Genomic DNA, 20975 nt, shown 5'->3' on the forward strand with positions numbered 1-20975 from the left:
ATATGTACACGTGTGTCCATCGGGGTGTTAATTTGTTGTATGGATCAACAATTCCTGACGGCATGCCACCCATGATAATATCCTGCATAGCTATCCACTTTTAAGGTACCAAAGGTGAGACTTATTGGCTATGCCAATGCTTGTTTAAAGCTTGTTATTTGTGTCAGTTGACTGGTCTTGACATGCTGCAAACCCAGGTATTTTAAGACTATGTAAGAAAATGTATACAGGCCCAGAAGGGTTCAAGGAGCAGGTGATAACACTACTAAGATGCTAACAATATTATCAATTAAATCATGCCACTGACTGAAAGGAAAGGGGCAACTCGGTTACGGTAAAAACAACAATAACAGCAAGGGGAAACCAAAGATTAAGAAGATTTAAGAAAGTTATGTATGAAGGCTCACGCTGAGATGCTAAATTGGTGCCTTTCAACTTGGAAGAAGCAGGCTTGGAGTCTATTTATTCCCGGACTACTTACCATTTACAGTTATAGAGACAGAAACCTTCGCAGACAGGCCGGTGAGTGTGTTTTCCGCCACACACGTGTAGTTCCCTTTATCCCGCGAGGACACCTCCGCCACAGTGTATGTGTTACCAGGTTTGTTTAGATCAGTACCATTGAGAAGCCACTGGTACATCGGGTCTGGGAAGGACTCCGCAGAGCAGGAGAAAGAGAGTTTATCCCCCACTTGCAACAACTGAGGTCCTGGTGGCTCGATCCTCACATCCTTCGGCCCATCTGTAATGGATCAGAGAGAGGGTCTGTGAGCTCTGAATGTCTTTACTGGGATGGGAGACGGTAGAGAGGGAACTCTGGGGTTACTTACAGGCGACAGTCAGGGTCTGGGGGTCACTCCTACTGCTGCTGACGGGGTTCATGGCCTCGCACTGGTAGGTCCCAGAATCCACCCGGGACACGTTGGTGATGGTCAGGGTTCTGTTGTTTGGAGACAGAAGGAGGTTTCCAGGTAGATCCGGGCTGTTATTGAAGGACCAGAGGATTGTGACAGCCGCGTTGGAGGTGACACAGTCTATCTTCGCTGGACCCCAGTCCTCCACCAGTTGTGAGGGCACAGAAGTCACTGTGGGTTTAGTCACCGGTTCTGCAACCAGAATAAAGAGACAGGTTTATATTGTGAGCAGTGTGCTATGTATCTCCTGCAGGATAGATTAGAAAAAGGAATTGTAAAGGGCAAGAGAAAGACAACTCTACCCAGGGATTTACCCCACTCTCATGTGGGTTCTGCGCTTTATTAAATGTATTCAGTAACATATTAAGGGTTCCATAATCCCAAGAGGCACCTCCTTTCCTTGTTGGAAACAGACAACAGGAATGAGCCTTAAATGAGTGACACTAAAGCCTCATCAGAGCCCTGCACTTTCACACCTCTTGTTACCTGCCACAAACTAAAGCATATATTGACAACCGGAGGGACCCCAGATCTCAAGCACCCCATCCAAGAGTGAACCCACCATTCACTGATAGGAGCCCAGCTAAACATGCTTTACTACGTACTTTAACAGGCTGTCCTTGAAGAGTGACCTAGGGACATCAGTCCAATCACAACACAAACACCCTCAAGCTGGACATTGATGTTTGTAACAACAGCGCCCTCCTCGAGGACATCAATAGCTAGGCAGGGTGGGGAGAAGAGCTAAGGGTGGGAATCACACAAGTCAGAGGTAAAGAGCCTCTCTCAAATGATGAAAGAAGTTTAAATCAAGAAAAATGGAGCCCACTCTGCCATCGGGAGGGCTGGAAGCAACAGAACAGTGGTCCCTTCAGACCTCTGGATGATGGCGGAGAGCGGAACTGAGGACTCATTCATCAGACATCACTGGGATGTGCTCGGAGGGCACAGGATGAGCTAATAAAAGAAAGTGAGACTGACAGGTTTTGCGTCTTCAGATGTTGCCCCGTACGGACATATCTATTTAAGTGCATATAACATGCACATCCTGAAAAATGCTAGGATGTTAAGTCAAGCAGTTTTTAGAAAACTGTGATGTACAATCCATGGTTTTGCTGCTGCTTCCTTCACATTTTCTGGGGGTGAAGGTGACACAGTTCTGTGCTGATTGCCTGCTGTCCACAGTCCACCTCAGTGCAGCGGAGGCTGCATTTAGAACCAAGGCATGATCTATATAAAATACACATTTTGATGGAAATTTCTGAACTTTGTTCAATGTTTTACAAGCTCCATGGTATGAGAGTTACTGACAATGAAGGCGATGGGTTATAAGAGTGCAGTTTAAGAATGGCGCGTTTGACATGACTTCTGGGTTGATCCACACCTAAACGTGTGCACGTAGAGTTCAGAGGAGTGCTCAGTGTTATTCTGAAGAAAAGGTGGGGGGTCTAATGTGGAAGCTCCCAGGGAGAGCCCGGAAAAGCCAGCACTCATTATCTGTGAGAAGCTTCACCCCTTCCCTGCTGCATTGTCTTAGGAGATCTGCTGCATGCCAGGGTTGTCTGAGTACAGACTGTGTCTAGGGAGATCTGCTCCATGCCAGGGTTGTGTGAGTGCAGCCAGTGTCAATGGAGATCTGCTGCATGCCTGGGTTGTGTGAGTGCAGCCAGTGTCTAGGGAGATCTGCTGCCTGCCAGGGTTGTGTGGGTGCAGACATTGTCTAGGGAGATCTGCTGCATGCCTTGATTGTGTGAGTGCAGACTGTGTCTAGGGAGAGCTGATGCATGCCCGAGTTATGTGAGTACAGACAGTGTCTAGGGAATTCTCCCGCAAACCAGGGTTGTGTGAATACAGACAGTGTCCAAGGAGGCTGTTGTGTTTGATTCTGAGTAGCTTTAGACCCTACATGTGACAGACATGTGGGATAAGAAGTTGGTCCTGAAGGTGACTCTGGAATTAATGAGGAGTCAGGTTGTAAGTAAGGTTTTCATGGATGAGGTGGCAAGGAGCTAGGGAGACAAGAACCTGGGAACCTTTTGTCTCTCATACACACAGCAAGTGGACAAGAACTGTGTACAAACAGAGAAGAAGTTCTGAGGGTTGTGTCAGTGGTACTTAGTCCACAAATTCTGGATGATATTCCCTAAAATGACCCTGGAGCTCAAATCCCAAAGGGTCATTCTAGTATCTCCATAGTAGCCTGCAGGCTCAGGGAAGCTTTCAACCCAGGTTGGGCTTCCTTTGGGTTCCAGCCCATCCTGTGAGAGCTCCCTAGAATTCTTGTGCCCACATATAGCTAGAGATGTGACTCACTCCTTTGCGATGAACCACTCAAAGGATGGTGGCACTCTGATGTCCTGGATTTTGTCCACAGCATTACTCTGTGTCCTCATGACACTGATTCTCCATAGTCCACCCTCTCCTTTCCACGTCCAGACATGGCCTTCTTTCGGTCAGATCCAAACTAAGGATTGTTGACAGTGTAAGAGCAGATTTCCAGGCCCACAAAGTTTCTTGCTACAGCTAATGTAAACTGAAAGTTTAGAAGGGCAGCTATTAATGATGGGATACTCACAGAAACAGTTGGGTCACATTTAGAGGGCGCCTTTTGCATTGCTTATTGAGTAAAGGATGTCCCAAGAAGGATTAAAATGATTAGCACTAAACACAGGTCTCAATTCTGAGATCCGATGATGTAAGCATGTTACTCAGGAGAAGGACACTCCTGTCCCACGTGTACATCCACCCACTACATGCTCTGCATTGGTGAGGTACACCTCAGCAAGAGGGCCACATGAACTTCCAATCTCAGGATGCACAAACGGGTAATGCTGGTGAGGATGGAATGATGTCACTTGGCTGCAGAAATACCGGCAGACCCCTTCTCCCCATGGTCATTCTCAAGTTATTACGTCAACCATCCTTAGAAGCCGACAAGATGTTCTGTGCTCCGCCCCAAAACAAGAAGATGATAGAGTGGAGTGTCGGTATCTCAAAGTGACTAATAAGAGGGTTAATGAGAATGTCACTGGTTCTTGTTGTACACATCAAAAGAGGCCAAACCAATCTACCACCTGACTGCCGTTCTGGACAGTGTGATAAGAGTGTTAAGGGAGAAGTTTGAATTCACGAAAGGTGTCACTGCAACACCTGCCTGCTCTAGCTCGGATGATAAAATTTAGTGTGATCAATGTCACACTCATACTCTTCTGGTGATACACAACAGTGTCAGGGTAATCTGTTACCATACGAACATTGAGCAGTGGTCTGAACTATAGTACAAGCAGCCAGGCACCATACACTTACCTTTATTTCATTTCAAAAGGGCGTCCCCGCCTTCCACAACCTGTCTATTTGGGGCCTAAATGCCCACTGTAGGACTTTTGCCTTCAGCCCTCTTCTTTTCTGAATACATTTTTCTTGGCTTTTTGGACTCTCTGGGCCAGATTCACAGAACTAACTTAAGACAAAATCCTAAACTTACTACTCTTGGTATTCACAGAAGTTAGGATTTTGTCTTAAGTTTGTCTTAATTCTGTCTTAAGTTTGTCTTAAGTCTGTCTTAAGTTTCTCTTAAGTCTGTCTTAAGTCTGTCTTAAGTTTGTCTTAAGTTTGTCTTAAGACAAACTTAAGACAAAATCCTAACTTCTGGTAAAACCAAAAGTAGTAAGTTTAGGATTTTATCTTAAGTTAGTTCTGTGAATCGGCCCCACTGTGTTAAGTATTTATGCAACACACAAACAGTAATAAAGTGAAAACAAATCACACACCAATTCAGACAAATTAAAAAATGCAAGTAAATAATATGACATCAAAACTAATTGAAACCAGTCAGTAGAACCAGATTTATGAATTTTTACATTTTAAAACTGAAAACTAGTGCCAAAAAGAACAAATCACCAACCGCTAGTATATGGTCACACAAGATAGGGGCAAAATCAAAAGTTAAGGCCTACCGTGATTAAATGCAGTTCGGCTACATGTGGTCGATTAGGCCTGGTCTCGGATTACTTTCAGACTGAGAAAAACGTATGAAAAAATGTTCCAAAAAAGGTCAAGTTCTGTGAGCAAGGCAGTCGGTGGTCTCTGAGGAGGAGGCGTCATCGTCTGGGAGCCACTGGATGGAGTCGTATTGAAGATTTCAACCTTTGGACTTTGTCATTTTTTTTTGGAAGTTTAAGAACTCCAGTGGGACAAAGTTGTAGGCTGATAAGGTCTTTACGAGGCCGGATATCTTTGCTGAGAGGTCACGCTGAACAGAATGCTGTGCAGAGAAGAACCTATTGGGAATTGTAGAGGAGTCACACCAACTGGCTATGAACCTTGAGCACATTGGCAGGCAGGTCCAATTCTTCTATTGGTTCTCATCCAACATTTTGGTGGACAATTCTCTCAAAGTCCCAACTTTTAGGGTTGGTCAGGAGTAGCAGCTTCAGCACCACTACCAAGGGTCCAGGATTGGAGGGTCGCCACTTCTAGGAGCCGGACTCCAGCAAAGGCCAGCTGCAGGGTCCAAGGTCTCTGAAGCTTGTTATGTCACTATAGCTTACTTGGGAGGTCAGCCAACCAACCCATGGAGCCACTCTGGTAGTCCTGGGTTCAAGCAGCAAGGCAGGCCTCAAGCAGCATGGAAGTACTCTGGGGAGAAAGGTAGGCTTCAAAGAGCAGGGCAGTCCTCTGTTAGCAGCACGGCAGACCATTTGGGGTAGAAAGCAGGTCTCAAGCAGCAGGGCAGGCCTCTGGTGTACATGCCAGTCCTTGTTGTGCAGGTCGAGGACTAAACTGAAGAGTTGCACTGAGGGCCCAATATTTATACCTTTTGCCAGCCTGCATCTGGTTCTGGGAAATTCCTTCCTTCTCATGCTAATGCTCCAGGAAACCTAGGATCACAAAGGACCAGTGTTAGGTCTCTTTGTGTGTGCTTGAGGCAGCCCCTATTGAAGTGCAAGTGGGTCAGGGAGGAGCTAAACCGCCAACAATCCTGTCAGAATGGCCCACCCTGCCCACACCTAAGCCCTATTGTCTCACTGTCTGGGAGGAATACACAACATCTAACAGCAGGGCAGAGACATTTTAAAATTGACTATCTAAAGAAAATTATGTTTATTAAGTATCTTTAGATGTCAAAAAATAAAAACATGGTCAACATGTTTCAGCCATTAACGATCCCACTTTTTGATCATGGCTTTCTTCAGGACCAAATGTTACTACTGCAACAAAAATTAAAAATAGAAGCAGGGTGAGAAAAATCTCATCTCGGGCGGTCTTCCTGGTTGTACCGCTCGTTACAACCAGGAAGACCGCACGGGGTAGCGACGGCCAGAGCGCTGCCTCACGCCCTGAGTTGCTACCAGGAGCGTAGGCGACTGTCCCCGATTTAATACGGGCGATTCATGAGAACCCTCACAGTTCCACTTACTACTTGATGAGTAGGTATTCCTGTTGGTGGTATCGTTCCATTTAAGTCTGGGATGAGATTTTTCTCACCCTGCTTCTATTTTTAATTTTTGTTGCAGTAGTAACATTTGGTCCTGAAGAAAGCCATGATCAAAAAGTGGGATCGTTAATGGCTGAAACATGTTGACCATGTTTTTATTTTTTGACATCTAAAGATACTTAATAAACATAATTTTCTTTAGATAGTCAATTTTAATACACTGTTCATTTACACTGCACTTTACACGCTACTTCACCATACGTTAGGCAGCTTCAGTCTCTGTGTAGATCGGTCTATCCAGGGTGTTAGGATTACGAAAACATCCGCGAGCTCCTCCTTTTCCATTAACACAGAAGTTGTAGCTCCTTAACCACACTAGGTGTAGTTAAGAAGAGGCCCCAGATGATGAAGCATGCCACCTCGGTGGGTGATGAGACTTCGTCCTCCTTATGAGGACTGTTTTCCTTAGAGCCTTTAGTCTTGTTGGCCTCAGTATTTAGTTCTGTTTTTTCAGACCCACGGATTCCAAAGAGGGCTCTGGCCCAGGGCTCCAGCCTTTCAGGCCCCTCCCTGATGGAGCCAGCTCTGTTCTGCAGAGAGTCTTGCACTTGCCCCAATGACCTTGAAAACGTCTTACACAAATTGTTTTAAATACCATTTTCTTTTAATTTATTTTTAATGTGGGTGATGTGTGAGAGTCTATTACAGACAGTTTGCAGAGAAATGTTGTGTTTATGTTTCATAAAACATCCACAAAAAACGTTCTATTAGATCAGAACAGGACCTCGCATATAAGAAATGGGGGGGTGTCAGAGATTATTTGCAATAATATCAGTGAACTGCTGCTGTTACAATATTGAAAGCACACGTCACTGTCTGTAAATATATTTAGAATTTGGACAAGTTTGTCTGTGCACTGTCACTGACCTGGCCAAAGGTGGCATGAAAGTTCTGAAATTTGTTCCGAACAAGGGCCCCTCAAATATGTTTGGCCCAGGGCCCCCAAAATCGCTAAAAATTTCCCTGGGCAGGATAAGAAAATGCCAACTTTCGAAAAGTGGTGTATTTCGCATTGTGAGTAAAAATCCAACATTACCATTAAAAAACATATTAAATTACAATCCATTTGAGTCCAAACATTTTTTTTTCGCAATCAAAAGTTAGCACATATTAATTGTAAAAAGTTAACCCAATGTTATCCAATAGGAGAGATAGTCTTACAGTTGAGAACAACTAATTTAGGAGTTTTTCTCTACCAGGAAATTAATAACTTAAAAACACGTCCAACTTTTTAAATACAATGCACCATACCCTATGGGCTGTTCAGGGCTTACCTTAGGAGTGACTTATATGCATTAAAAAGGAAGGTTTAGGCCTGGCAAAAGGTTTATTTTGCAAGGTCGATTGAACAGTTTAGAACTGCACTAGAGACTCCAGTGGCAGGCCTGAGACATGTTTTAAAGGCTATTTTAGTGGGTTGCAGAATGAACACTACAGGGCCACTTGCAGCATTTAATTTACAGGCCCTGGATACATGTTGTACCTCTTTACTGGGGTCTTATACGTAAATTAAATGTATCAATCAGGTGTTGGACAATTCTGCCATGTTTTAGGGAGTGAGCACCAGCATTGTAGCACTGATTAGCAGTGATAAAGGGCAGAGGGGCCGATTCACAAAACTAATTTAAGAAAAAATCCTAAACTTACTACTTTTGGTATTCACAGAAGTTAGGATTTTGTCTTAAGTTTGTCTTAAGAAAAACTTAAGATAGACTTAAGACAGACTTAAGACAAAATCCTAACTTAAGTCTGTCTTAAGTCTGTCTTAAGTCTGTCTTAAGTCTGTCTTAAGTCTGTCTTAAGTGTGTCTTAAGTCTGTCTTAAGTCTGTATTAAGACTGTCTTAAGTCTGTCTTAAGTTTGTCTTAAGTTTGTCTTAAGTCTGTCTTAAGTATATCTTAAGTCTATCTTAAGTCTATCTTAAGTCTGTCTTAAGTCTGTCTTAAGTCTGTCTTAAGTTTGTCTTAAGACAAACTTAAGACAAAATCCTAACTTCTGTGAATACCAAAAGTAGTAAGTTTAGGATTTTGTCTTAAGTTAGTTCTGTGAATCGGGCCCTAGCATTGCCGCGTGAACATTCACTCGATGCAAGCAAGGGAACCTCACCCACTGGGACCATGAAGAGGGGAATCTGGAGCCCGTCTATTGAGAAGCTATTGACTTTTATTATATTGCATGTCTTTCCTTCATTATTCCAACTAATACGCATTACTCAATATTCGTAGGTTTTGCATGCATGATGGGCCACTCAAGATGGTGCAAGAGTCTTTTGACTTCAGACAGTTATTTTTCTCCTACTGTCTATTATGATGGTCTTCACTAAAGGAAGTTTGAATCCTGAGCCCTGGCGATGCCGAGATATTGAACTTTTGGCCTGGGGAAGTTGCTGGTGCCCTCCCCTCCTTACCTCTCGTCTCGCTGTTGCTCTTTTGGGCTGCTCCTCTGAGCGTAACGCTGCTGTTGTCGCCACATCACCTCGCTGATTTGAAGCGGGGGAACTACAGCTCCCAGGCGCCCTAGCGCTCCTTGACGTGACCCACGCGCCCGGAGGCGCTCAAAAGCCCGCTGCTCCCTCGGTGGAGCGGGAAGTTTGAATCCTGAGCCCTGGCGATGCCGAGATATTGAACTTTTGGCCTGGGGAAGTTGCTGGAGCCCTCCCCTCCTTACCTCTCGTCTCGCTGTTGCTCTTTTGGGCTGCTCCGCTGAGCGTAACGCTGCTGTTGTCGCCACATCACCTCGCTGATTTGAAGCGGGGGAACTACAGCTCCCAGGCGCCCTAGCGCTCCTTGTCGTGACCCACGCGCCCGGAGGTGCTCAAAAGCCCGCTGCTCCCTCGGTGGAGCGGGAAGTTTGAATCCTGAGCCCTGGCGATGCCGAGATATTGAACTTTTGGTCTGGGGAAGTTGCTGGAGCCCTCCCCTCCTTACCTCTCGTCTCGCTGTTGCTCTTTTGGGCTGCTCCGCTGAGCGTAACGCTGCTGTTGTCGCCACATCACCTCGCTGATTTGAAGCGGGGGAACTACAGCTCCCAGGCGCCCTAGCGCTCCTTGACGTGACCCACGCGCCCGGAGGCGCTCAAAAGCCCGCTGCTCTCTCCGCGTCGCGGGACGCGCGCGGGCGAGCGCCGGGCTAAGCCGGGGCAAAGGGCGGGCCCTCTTAGGCCCTCAGAGGCCGAGTGAGGCTGGGCTGGGACCTGTCTCTTTGGTGTGTGACTTTGGGACACTACCTGATGCTCGATAACGGACTGCACGGTGTTGGTAATGCTGTGTCGGTTTCTCTGTTGTTGAAGTGGTGATTTCAGGGAGCTGGTTGTGTTCTCACGGCACGTTATCATACATCATCATAGTTGAAAATGAACTCCAAAACATGCAAAAGGACCGTGGGCTTGGGGACTCTTGATAGCTACTTGAAACACGCTGAATCTGCAATCGTTAAAGAAATTGCATCAGTGGAACGTAGACTTTCACTAGAACCACCTAGGCTAGCTGTGTCTCGTACCCCTCCCACAACCATTGCTGGTGGTGCACCCCCTGATGTTGCCAACCCTTGTATGTCCCAAAATGGGTTAGGCAACGTGGAGACTTCTATAGTTACACCTGCCTTGTCATCCAAACCGAGTTCTGCCCCCTCTCCTGTGGTTGTCAAAACAAGACAATCAAGAGGTATTTCAAACCAGACACCAAACGGGGGTAAAATTATGGCAGGCAAAAGAAAGGCCAAAAATAACCCCATGGGAGCTCGGAAACAGGCAAAATATCCAAGAAAGAGTAATTTTGCTCAGGGGTTGGCCCAGGTCAATTTTAGTGCTCCCCAGTTAGTTGGAGAGACAACGTGCGGGGAAACAAATAATTGTACAACCCAGGGCCCCGATATCGTCTATAAAAGTATAGGGCTAGAAATAGCGACAATTATCGATGCCTGCCTTAAGTTACTGACTGTACCGCTAATGGCCACATTGAAACGAATAGAGGACCGCATTACTAAAATTGAGTCACACCTTCAAACTAAGGTTTTAAACATTGAGCCAAGCTCCGCGGCAGTTGATTCTCTAATTGCGTGTACAGCTACAGTTGATATTATGTTGGACTCCATGATTACTATACATCAACAACCAACATTTCCCTGTACTACTCCGGCTATAGGTTCTATCACTACATCCCGACCTCCAAATGTTGCAGAAATAGTTCGGGGTAAGGAAACATGTATGCAGAACCTAAGGGGGAGGATCTCTTCTCCAGATCGGCCTCTAGGGAGGGACTCGACACTACACTTACCACCAGAGGCTTGCCCCTACTCTATTATCTTAGCCAATGTCCCAAAGCTTGTGGATGGGAACAGGGAACACTGGACTTCATTAAAAAACAAAGTCCTCCACTACTTATCGAACAAAACTGTTTTGGGGCAACACTTACACAGTAATTTCCTGATGATAAGAAGAGTTCCTTGGGTGGGCAAGATTAATAAGTGTTTTGATGGTGACTGTATAGTTATAAGTTTTAGATCCCCTAGGTTGGTTGAGGATATCTTGAGGCAGGCTGGTTCAGCTAGAATTCATCATGATTATGTTAATGTCCTCCCTTTGGGTTTCTTTTATCCCCCAGCTTTTGACAGGAGGACGTCCAATAACTTCCCAAAGAGTTGTGCCCCCCATGATCATGCTGTCCCTGTCTCTAATAGATATTCTGCCCTATCCACCTTAGATGAGAATGAGTGACTAGGGCTACAAGAATTAACTATAGTGCCAGATATTCAGCCTGCGGTTCCAGATACAGTGCCATTGATAGTCAATGGCCCTAGTCATGGATCCATGGGTCCTTTAACTAAATTGGTCACCTGGAACATAGCCGGGCTGAGAAACAAAACAGATGACCCAGCCTGGAGAGATTTTATCTGTTCAGGTGAAGTAATCTGTCTTCAAGAAACTTGGGATACTGATAACACCCTGTGTATAGATGGCTATAAAAGCTTTTTTGTGTCTGCTGTACCGTCTAATATCTAATATCACCTCGCTGATTTGAAGCGGGGGAACTACAGCTCCCAGGCGCCCTAGCGCTCCTTGACGTGACCCACGCACCCGGAGGCGCTCAAAAGCCCGCTGCTCCCTCGGTGGAGCGGGAAGTTTGAATCCTGAGCCCTGGCGATGCCGAGATATTGAACTTTTGGCCTGGGGAAGTTGCTGGAGCCCTCCCCTCCTTACCTCTCGTCTCGCTGTTGCTCTTTTGGGCTGCTCCGCTGAGCGTAACGCTGCTGTTGTCGCCACATCACCTCGCTGATTTGAAGCGGGGGAACTACAGCTCCCAGGCGCCCTAGCGCTCCTTGACGTGACCCACGCGCCCGGAGGCGCTCAAAAGCCCGCTGCTCCCTCGGTGGAGCGGGAAGTTTGAATCCTGAGCCCTGGCGATACCGAGGTATTGAACTTTTGGCCTGGGGAAGTTGCTGGAGCCCTCCCCTCCTTACCTCTCGTCTCGCTGTTGCTCTTTTGGGCTGCTCCGCTGAGCGTAACGCTGCTGTTGTCGCCACATCACCTCGCTGATTTGAAGCGGGGGAACTACAGCTCCCAGGCGCCCTAGCGCTCCTTGACGTGACCCACGCGCCCGGAGGCGCTCAAAAGCCCGCTGCTCCCTCGGTGGAGCGGGAAGTTTGAATCCTGAGCCCTGGCGATGCCGAGATATTGAACTTTTGGCCTGGGGAAGTTGCTGGAGCCCTCCCCTCCTTACCTCTCGTCTCGCTGTTGCTCTTTTGGGCTGCTCCGCTGAGTGTAACGCTGCTGTTGTCGCCACATCACCTCGCTGATTTGAAGCGGGGGAACTACAGCTCCCAGGTACCGTCTAATATGGGGAGGGCTAAGGGGGGGTTGGTTACTTTGATTTCAGCAAACATCTCTGGCTCACTGACTCAACTCGGCACAGGCTCATGCAATTGTCTGGCAGTTCAAATTTCCCTTAATGGGGGCAGTAACTTTTTAATTGTTAATTTTTATAATTCTTATTATAGAGATACCACGGTTGATCATCTCACCGCTTTAAACTGTTTCTTGGTAAAATTTAAGGAGGAAAACGAGATAAATTGTCCTATTATTATCATGGGTGATTTTAATATCCATAGATGTCCAGAGAAATGTCTTCTGACGGACCCTCTAGGGCCAACAGAGTCACGGGAGGCTCATTTTGAGCACTCACCTCAGGGTGTCCTTTTGGAAATAATCCTTGCTGACTATGGCCTGTTACTCCCACCCATGGTGGATGAGAACATCCCAACGTTTAAAGGGAACGGGAAATACTCTGTGATTGATTATATCTTTATCAGTACAGCACTGGGGAATAGGACTATTGGATATTCAGCAGCTTGGACACATTTTAGTGACCATAATCCTGTGGTCCTCATTTTGTCTGATCTCTTCTTACAACCTGTTATGACCAATCTCATATTCGCCCCACAGATCAGGATCGCAGGATCAGATGGAATAAAGTTATTCCTGATGATTTTTTTGCTAACTTAAAAAGGAAGGTTGGCCCAGAGCTGACCATGTGCCTTGACTTAGAAGCAGGGAACGTGGAAGTACTAGGGGCGTATTCCGTAATCTTCTCTCAGATCTCAGCAGATCTTCGGTGTCCTGTTAAAACAATGGACAAGGCTGAGTTAGGATGGTTTGACAAAAACTGTTCATTGGCCAACAGAAAGCTGAGGGCGGCCTTGAGCAGCAACCCTTTGAATCGGTCTAACATAGCCCAACTTAGGAAAGAATATACTAAAACCTTGCAAACCAGGAAAAAGGAGATCCGGGAGGACGCGTGGGAAGAACTTTCTTCCGTTGACGTCCTTCGTAATAGTGCAAAGTTCTGGTCCGTTGTTAATAAACCTTTTTTTCGTGATCCCTGTAATAACCAATTAGATTGCGGTATTGGGGTACACCAGTGGTACTCTCACTTCAAGTCAGTCTACGAAGTGGGTATGAATGGTGGATCGAATTCCCCCCTTCCCACTGTGAAACAATATACTTTATTGGTAACCAAGGGCGAGGTGGCTGAGGCCATCGGCAAGATGACGAGCAACAAGGCTCCAGGACCCGATGGCGTCCCATCGGACCTTTTTAAATCAGATATTGAGACCTGGTCCACAGTTTTAACGAATATTTTTAACAGGGTCTGTGTCGCAGGCATTCCGGACACTTGGTCCGAGTCTGTGATCATACCTATTTTTAAAAAGGGTAACAGAGGGGACCCTTGTTGTTACCGCCCTATCTCCCTTATTGATTCCGCAGTAAAAGTCCTGGGGCGAGTAGTCTTGGGCAAAATAACAGAATGGTTGGAGGATCCCAACACCCTTTCGTGCCAACAATATGGGGTTCGAAAGGGTCGGGGCACCATTGACCAAAGCCTGAATCTTTACCTTTTAATAGGTAAATATACCATAGCTAAGAAAGGGACGTTATATCTTGCCTTTATGGACTTATCCTCGGCTTTCGACTGAGTGAATCGGTCGAAATTGTGGGAACTTCTTCTCAAGCATGGAGTAGATGAAAACCTTGTCTATTTCTTAGCAGATCTTCATAGAGATCTTTCTGCTACTGTTAGATTCGACCGTTTGGGCAACTGTACTGGCAAGATCGGAATCTCTAACGGTGTCAGGCAGGGCTGTATCCTAGCTCCCCTGCTTTTTACACTTTACATCAACGACCTAGCCACTGCCTTAACAGAGACATGTAAGGATATTCCTAGGGCAGGAAAGTACCACATTCCTGCATTATTATATGCAGACGATGCTGCACTGTTAGCGCGTACGGCAGTAGGGCTTCAAAGTCTTTTAGATACATTTGCTGATTTTATGAAAAGACTTGATTTAAGCGTGAATTTCACCAAATCTCATGTTATGACTGTAGGTTGTAAACCCAAGAAAACCAAGACTATGCTTTGTGAGGGCCATGTCTTATCTAGAATCACCAGTTTTCCATACTTGGGGGTCATTTTTGATGATAAGTCATCATGGGCCCCTCAATTAGCTGCAAAACGAAATGCCTTTGCTAGATCAATCATAGGTGTGTTGGACTTTGCTCGCAAACTGGGGGTGAAACCCATGCAAGCTATATTGAATATTTATGCAGCTAAATGTATCTCTATAGCCATGTATGGTGCGGACCTGTGGGGATTTAAAAATGTAAAGGAACTTCAGGTGGTAGAGGACAAGTTCCTTAAATCTATTCTATCACTTCCCCAGGCAACCTCCGGTTATATTGTCCATCAAGAATGTGGGGTTGGTTATTTAACTGACCGGATAGCATTAGCCCCCCTATTAAAATGGTTATCAATCTGGCAAAATCCGGAACTTGAGTTAAATCGTGAAATTATAAAAGATTGTTTATCGCTCGAGTTCGGAAAGGCTATTCCTTGGTTGCGCTATGTTAAGAACCTAAGTGACGAAATAGGTCGCCCAGACATATTTGATAACCCTAACAATTTATCAAAGGGAGACATAAAATGGGTAAAAGATACACATAAGCATAGAACAACCTTAGCTAGAGAAGAAAAGGAGTTAACAAAACCTACAGTAAAGGCCCATCAGTTATTAATAACTACAGGCAGCATAAAACCCTACTTGACCATAGTGAATAACATGAAATTATCACTTTTTATTGACCAGGTTTAGACTGAACAAATACCATCTTTTGCTTACTGATTCTGTTGGTTGGATGAAGGACAGGGACTTGGAGATCTGTTCTTGTGACAGATTCTCCCTTAAGGATACTGCTCACTTTCTCTTTTTTTGTAAACATTTGTCCCCTCTCCGTAAAAAGTTCTTCATCCCACTTATTAAGAACAAAGGATTTAGACAAGTCAAACCTGCTCTTTTGTATCTCCAGCTGCTAGGTACCACTTGGGAGATTTTTAACATAGCAAATTTTTTGGCTATTGCGATGAGATTAAGGAAAAAAATCAAGTGGACATAGTGTTGTTTATAATTAATTGTGAATTTTGATTAAATTTGACCAAGTCTTATTTTTAGAATTGTCTTAAAACCATTTGTAAATGTTTATTTTAAATGTTATTTATTGTATATATATATGTGATGTTTTGCACTTTTATGGTTCTTGATACGAGCTGAATAAAGTAATTTTGACTGACTGACTGACTGACTGGTCTTCACTAATTGATTCTTTTTGAGTAATTAATGCAGATTATTAATTTTATAGTGTTTTGTTTAAATATTTACGAAAATATGTCACCAAATATGTACTTTGACAGTTGATAAAAAAACTGCTTTTTGTTGGACAATCAAGCACTTTTCCTGTAAACTACACATAATTTGCAAAATAATACAAATATTACCCATAATGAAAGAATGCAATATTGACTGACAAATATTGCTCAATTTCAATCAATCAATCAGTGGCTTATAGAGTGCTCTACTCACCCGTGAGGGTCTCAAGGCGCTGGGGGGGGGCAGCAGTTCCGGGTCAGTCGAAGAGCCAGGTCTTGAGGTCCTTCCTGAACGTGTGGAGGGTTGGGGAGCGTCTGATGTTGACCGGGATCTCGTTCTAGGATTTGGCTGCGATGTCGGAGAAGACTCTTGCGCCGGTTCTGTTTCTGTGGATGCGGGGGACCTCTGCCAGGGCAGGGTCAGCGATGCAGAGGTTCCTCTTGGGTACGTGGAAACAAACTCGGTCATTGAGGTATTTGGGTCCGATGTTGTTGAGGGATTTGTAGGCGTGGGTGAGGAGTTTGAAGGTGATCCTCTTCTCAACGAGGAGCCAGTGGAGGCTTTGAAGGTGTTTGGTCATATGTTCGTGGCGTGGTGTCCCTAGAATGAGCCTGGCTGCGGCGGTCTGGATGGTTTGGAGTTTGTGTAGAAGAGTTTTGTTGATTCCGGCATAGAGGGCATTGCCGTAGTCTAGGCTGCTGGTTATGAGTGCGTGGGTGACTGTCTTTCTGCAGACGAGAGGGATCAATTTGAAAGTCTTGCGGAGGGTGCGGAGGCAGTTGAAGCTGGTGTACACAACGGCATTGATCTGGCGGTTCATGGAGAGGGAGGAGTCGAGGATAATGCCGAGGTTCTGGGCGTGGTCTGTTGGGGTGGGTGGGCTCCCTAGGGTGGAGAGCCACCAGGTGTTGTCCCAGGCAGAGGTGCAGGGTCCGAGGATGAGGACCTCGGTCTTCTCGGAGTTGAGCTTTAGGCAGCTGTCCTTCATCCAGGCGGCTACGTTTCTCATTCCTTCCTGGAAGCTGAGTTTGGTGATTTCTGGGTTCTTGGTGAGGGAGAGGAAGAGTTGTGTGTCGTCTGCGTAGGATACGATGCTGAGCCCGTGCTGTTTGACGATGGCGGCGATGAGGGTCATGTAGATGTTGAAGAGTGTCGGGCTTAGTGAAGATCCCTGAGGTACTCCACAGATGATGTCAGTGGGGTCGGAGAGGAAGGGGGGAGTGTGATCCTCTGGATTCTGCCGGAGAGGAAGGATTGGATCCAGGCAAAGGCGGAACCCTGTATTCCTGCATTGTGGAGTCTGGCGGGTAGCTTGCGATGTGAGACGGTGTCGAAGGCTGCAGAGAGGTCTAAGAGGATGAGGGCTGCGGTGTGTCCCTAGCTAGCAGCATGCGTATGTCGTCGGTGGCGGCGGGGAGGGCGGTCTCGGTGCTTAGGTTGCTGTGAAAGCCAGACTGGGATGCGTCTAGGATGGAGTTTTTTTTTCGATGAAGGCAGTCAACTGGGCGTTCACGAGTCTTTCGGTTACCTTGGCTGCGAAGGAGAGGAGAGAGATGGGCCAGTTGTTCTTCAGGTCAATTGGGTCGGCCATTGGTTTCTTGAGGATGGGTTTCACCTCTGCACGCTTCCAGTCGTCTGGGCAGATGCCGGATAGGAGGGAGGAGTTGATTGTTCGTTCTAGTTCGGGTGCGATGACCGCGGCGGCTCTGTGGAAGAAGTGAAGGGGCAGGGGTCCGTTGGAGCTCCTGAGTGCGTCTTTCTCATGGTTGAGGAGATGAGTTCGATGGACACGGGTGCCCAGGAGGTGAGGATCAGTTTCTCGGCGGTGGTGGGTTATGTGATGCTGTTTTCTGCTGGCTCGCTGAAGTTGTCATAAAGGGCCCTGTACTTCAGGTGGAATTAGGAGCGGAGTTTGTCGCAGAGTTCCTGGGAGGGTGTGATGTCAGTGGCTTCGCAGGTGGGTTTTGCAAACTGCTGAATGACGTTGAACAGTTCCTTGACGTTGGATGAGTTGGTCTTGACTTTGTCTCTGAAGAAGGTTCTTTTGGTGTCCTTTATACACTGGTGGTAGTCCTTCAGGGCGTTCTTGTGGTTGTTCCGTGCTTCCGTGGTCTTCTGGCTCCTCCAGGTTCTCTAGGCGTCTGCAGGTGCATCTGGTTTCTTGGAGTTTGGTGGTGAACCAGGCGGCCCTCAGAGGGCGTTGTTTGGCGGTGCGGCGGAGAGGTGCCAGCTTGTCGGCGCAGGCGGAGACCCAGCGGTGGAATTCCCTGGCTCTGGAGTTGTTGTCGGTCGCGGCCTTGAGGGGGTCCTGGAGGAGGGTGGCGTTCAGGTGCAATTTCATATCTAGGCCTTTCATTGCAGAGCAGATCCAAATCACAAATGAAAAATGTAAACAGATTATGAATTTTAGGGGCATTCATGACCTGTGACGTAACATCTCATCTTGTTCTTGTATTTGAAAATATTTACAAATTAACACTGTTTACATGATATCAAAACATTGAAAACATTCTTAAGACATAATGGCTTAAAAAGGATAGGCAGTTATCATGTCTATTACAAGACATGCAAATTCTACACATTATAAATAATTGTCTCCGTTTATGGTTTGAAGCCTTTAGAACTGAATTTTATTATTTCAATACAGCTCCCGCGTAGTTGAATTTGTTCTTATACAAGCTACTTCCAAACTTGAAAATGTAATCAACCTACCCACATCTCCCGGACCCGGTAGATGTGGGTAGGTCGATTACATTCACGCCGACAGCACAACAAGCTTGTCTAACACTAGAGGAACTCCTCTGGTTTTACCTATCGGGTGCTGATGATGCCTGGTTAACTTACAACATTGGGTAGTTTCAGGTCTGACAGGTACAAATATAGGTATTTGTTTGACTGATGTGAGTATGCTGCCATATCGCCAATCATAGAGTGTAGATAGTCTCCATGATGTAGGTCCTGATGAATCGCATGCAGACTTTTACGTTGAGCGAGAAACATGTTGATCACATTACACTAACAGTGACGCTTTAACCTGAGACATTACACTCAGGCAAGCGCGACACTGTTTATTTTAGCTAGGGTAGGCGACCCTACGAATAAAAGGTTTTCCAAACGGGTACTCCGAGCCCTATTTTAAATCACACACATAAACTAAACATCTACACAGTTCTGGCCCCGCACTTCACCATACGGCTATTGGAAGAAGATCTCCGATAAAGTGTCCCTAATATAGGGAGCCCGTTGGGTATTGCACCGCCGACCCAACGAGGAGCAGCCCAGATGATGAAGCATGACACCCTCTGGGTGTGTGAGGGCATTATAATCCAATAAATTGATCTCCAATCCTGTACCTAAGCGGACAGGTTGGCATCGCCTCCCTTGTACAGACACCGGTTACTGAGGAACAGCATAACTTTCTTTTCTTATAACTCCTTCTGGGGCACTTATGCTGGACCCCCCCCCTCCATGCTGCGAGAGGAAAAAGCCCCCCAGTCCCTCCTTTGTATATTGGTTAAAAATCAACCCATAATGAGCCATGTTGTCCATTTAAACAAAAGCCAGAAGTACATTTCCTATTGAATCCATAATGAAAACATATTTTACCCTATCCTACATCTCAATATATTCAAGCCTAATCAGGATATGTTCTGAATAAATGATAAATAGTTAACAGCTTCTAATATAGAATATCTTGGGATAAAAATGTAAAATGTTTATTGAAATTTGATAATATGGTTGAGTTTCATATGAGATAGTGAACCAATGGGCCTACGCTTTCCCTGAGGAAGTGAAGCATATGGCACTGCTTCAGGTCAACATGTGGGTGCTCCCCATTTTATATATTTTTTTTGGCAGAGTTTTATATAGCGCGAACTAGACCCGAATCCAATCAGGTATCAGAGCACTTTACATAGCACCAGTTACGTTACATGAGGACACACATTCATTTTTTGTTAGGCACGGGGAGATTAAGTGATTTGCCCAGAATCACAGGATGTTCGGCGTCATTACCATTACCGAGACTCGAACCCAGTTCCCCAGGACCAAGGTCGAGCGCCCTTGCCGTTAGGCCAACTCCTCTCCCCAATATCATTGATTATTTTATAAATCAGCTAATACTGTATAAATTATTAATTGTCATCCTAGTCTAGGGGTCTTCAACCTTTTCTGTAGCAAGAGCAACTTAATTTCACTAAAAATCATCCCGACCTACTGTTACTATTTGCTTTGTAATAGTGACCACATCATAAGAGATTACATTAGCAGCCACCACATACTGGATTACTCGAAGTGAGAACCAAAGTGCATCAGGCAGAGTTTCCATCTGTAATGTGAACATATTAAGTAATAGAAGGGCCTATAAATGATCCCTCAAACGTGTGAAACTTCTCCTGACTCAAAAAACACCAAACTTTCAAGAAGATTATATCTAAAAACCACTGACACAACACAACCATCAACTTATTTTAAATATATTATTGTTCATATGTCAAAACATGTATATCTATCTCTTTTCATATTTTTTTTTCAACGGCTGTCCAGAGAACATAAAGAACAATACACCACATTAACATATACATAGTAAAATTCACAAATCCCCCAGTCATCACATACACAAACATGAGACCCTGGAACCACAAGTAATCAAAATGTCCCAAAAATGTTTTGTTCAGTGTATCCTTATATCTTCTTTACATATTCCAAGGATGGCTGACATAGGACATAACGTAATGTTGTTGACGTTTCGACCCTGTGTTCAAGTGTTATTCACTATACATCATGGTGGGTCTTCCTCAGGACTAAAACAGACCAAAGGGCAGCCTTAATGTATTAAAAGAAAGACACATATGGCGTGTCCAAAACAGTATCCATTTGTTTTGTAACATGTCATCTCAGACCACAGCAGGAGTTTGCTCGATGTGGGGTTGGGGTTATTTTTACCCTCCTTCAATTGTAGACCTCTTGGCCCAATCGTGGCTTCATTTAAAATATACAGCAGCAGCTCCTGTCTTGTTTGCTGTTGTCCTGCACTGTTGTCTCTATCTTTGGGGCTCTGAAGCTGAAATGTCCTCTAGTAGGTAGATTAGCCAATAGGAAGACTCAATGTTTCTTTTCTGTAAACTTCAGCAATGAAACGTGAAAGATGTTTACAGCTGCACAACCCTCAACCTGCAAACCCAAGATTGAAGTTCCTCCTTAGCTAACAATGTTGCAATATACCTTATATAATAAATATAGCATCTCCCTCTAACCTTTCACCTACTTACGTTCTATGAAACACTGTTTACTGTTCTATAAACCATTAACTGAGAAATCAAGCTATTAGATTCTATGAAACGTTGATGCCTATTTAAAATAATACCTACAA

At 45.3% G+C, this 20975-nt stretch overlaps 1 protein-coding gene across 1 annotated transcript in view; it reads right to left on the bottom strand.

The window, feature by feature from the left end:
• LOC146808751 (cell adhesion molecule CEACAM5-like) overlaps positions 1-20975 on the bottom strand; it is a 460313-nt gene that overhangs the window by 155542 nt on the left and 283796 nt on the right. Inside the window, exons 12-13 of the mRNA XM_085614788.1 lie at positions 831-1106; positions 482-742 (exon numbers count right to left, since the gene is read on the bottom strand). Coding sequence (XP_085470914.1) covers positions 482-742; positions 831-1106 — 537 coding nt within the window. The remainder of the gene's footprint in view (positions 1-481; positions 743-830; positions 1107-20975) is intronic.

Source organism: Triturus cristatus, chromosome 7 (assembly GCF_964204655.1).
Source record: "Triturus cristatus chromosome 7, aTriCri1.1, whole genome shotgun sequence".
Taxonomy (NCBI): Eukaryota; Metazoa; Chordata; class Amphibia; order Caudata; family Salamandridae; genus Triturus; species Triturus cristatus.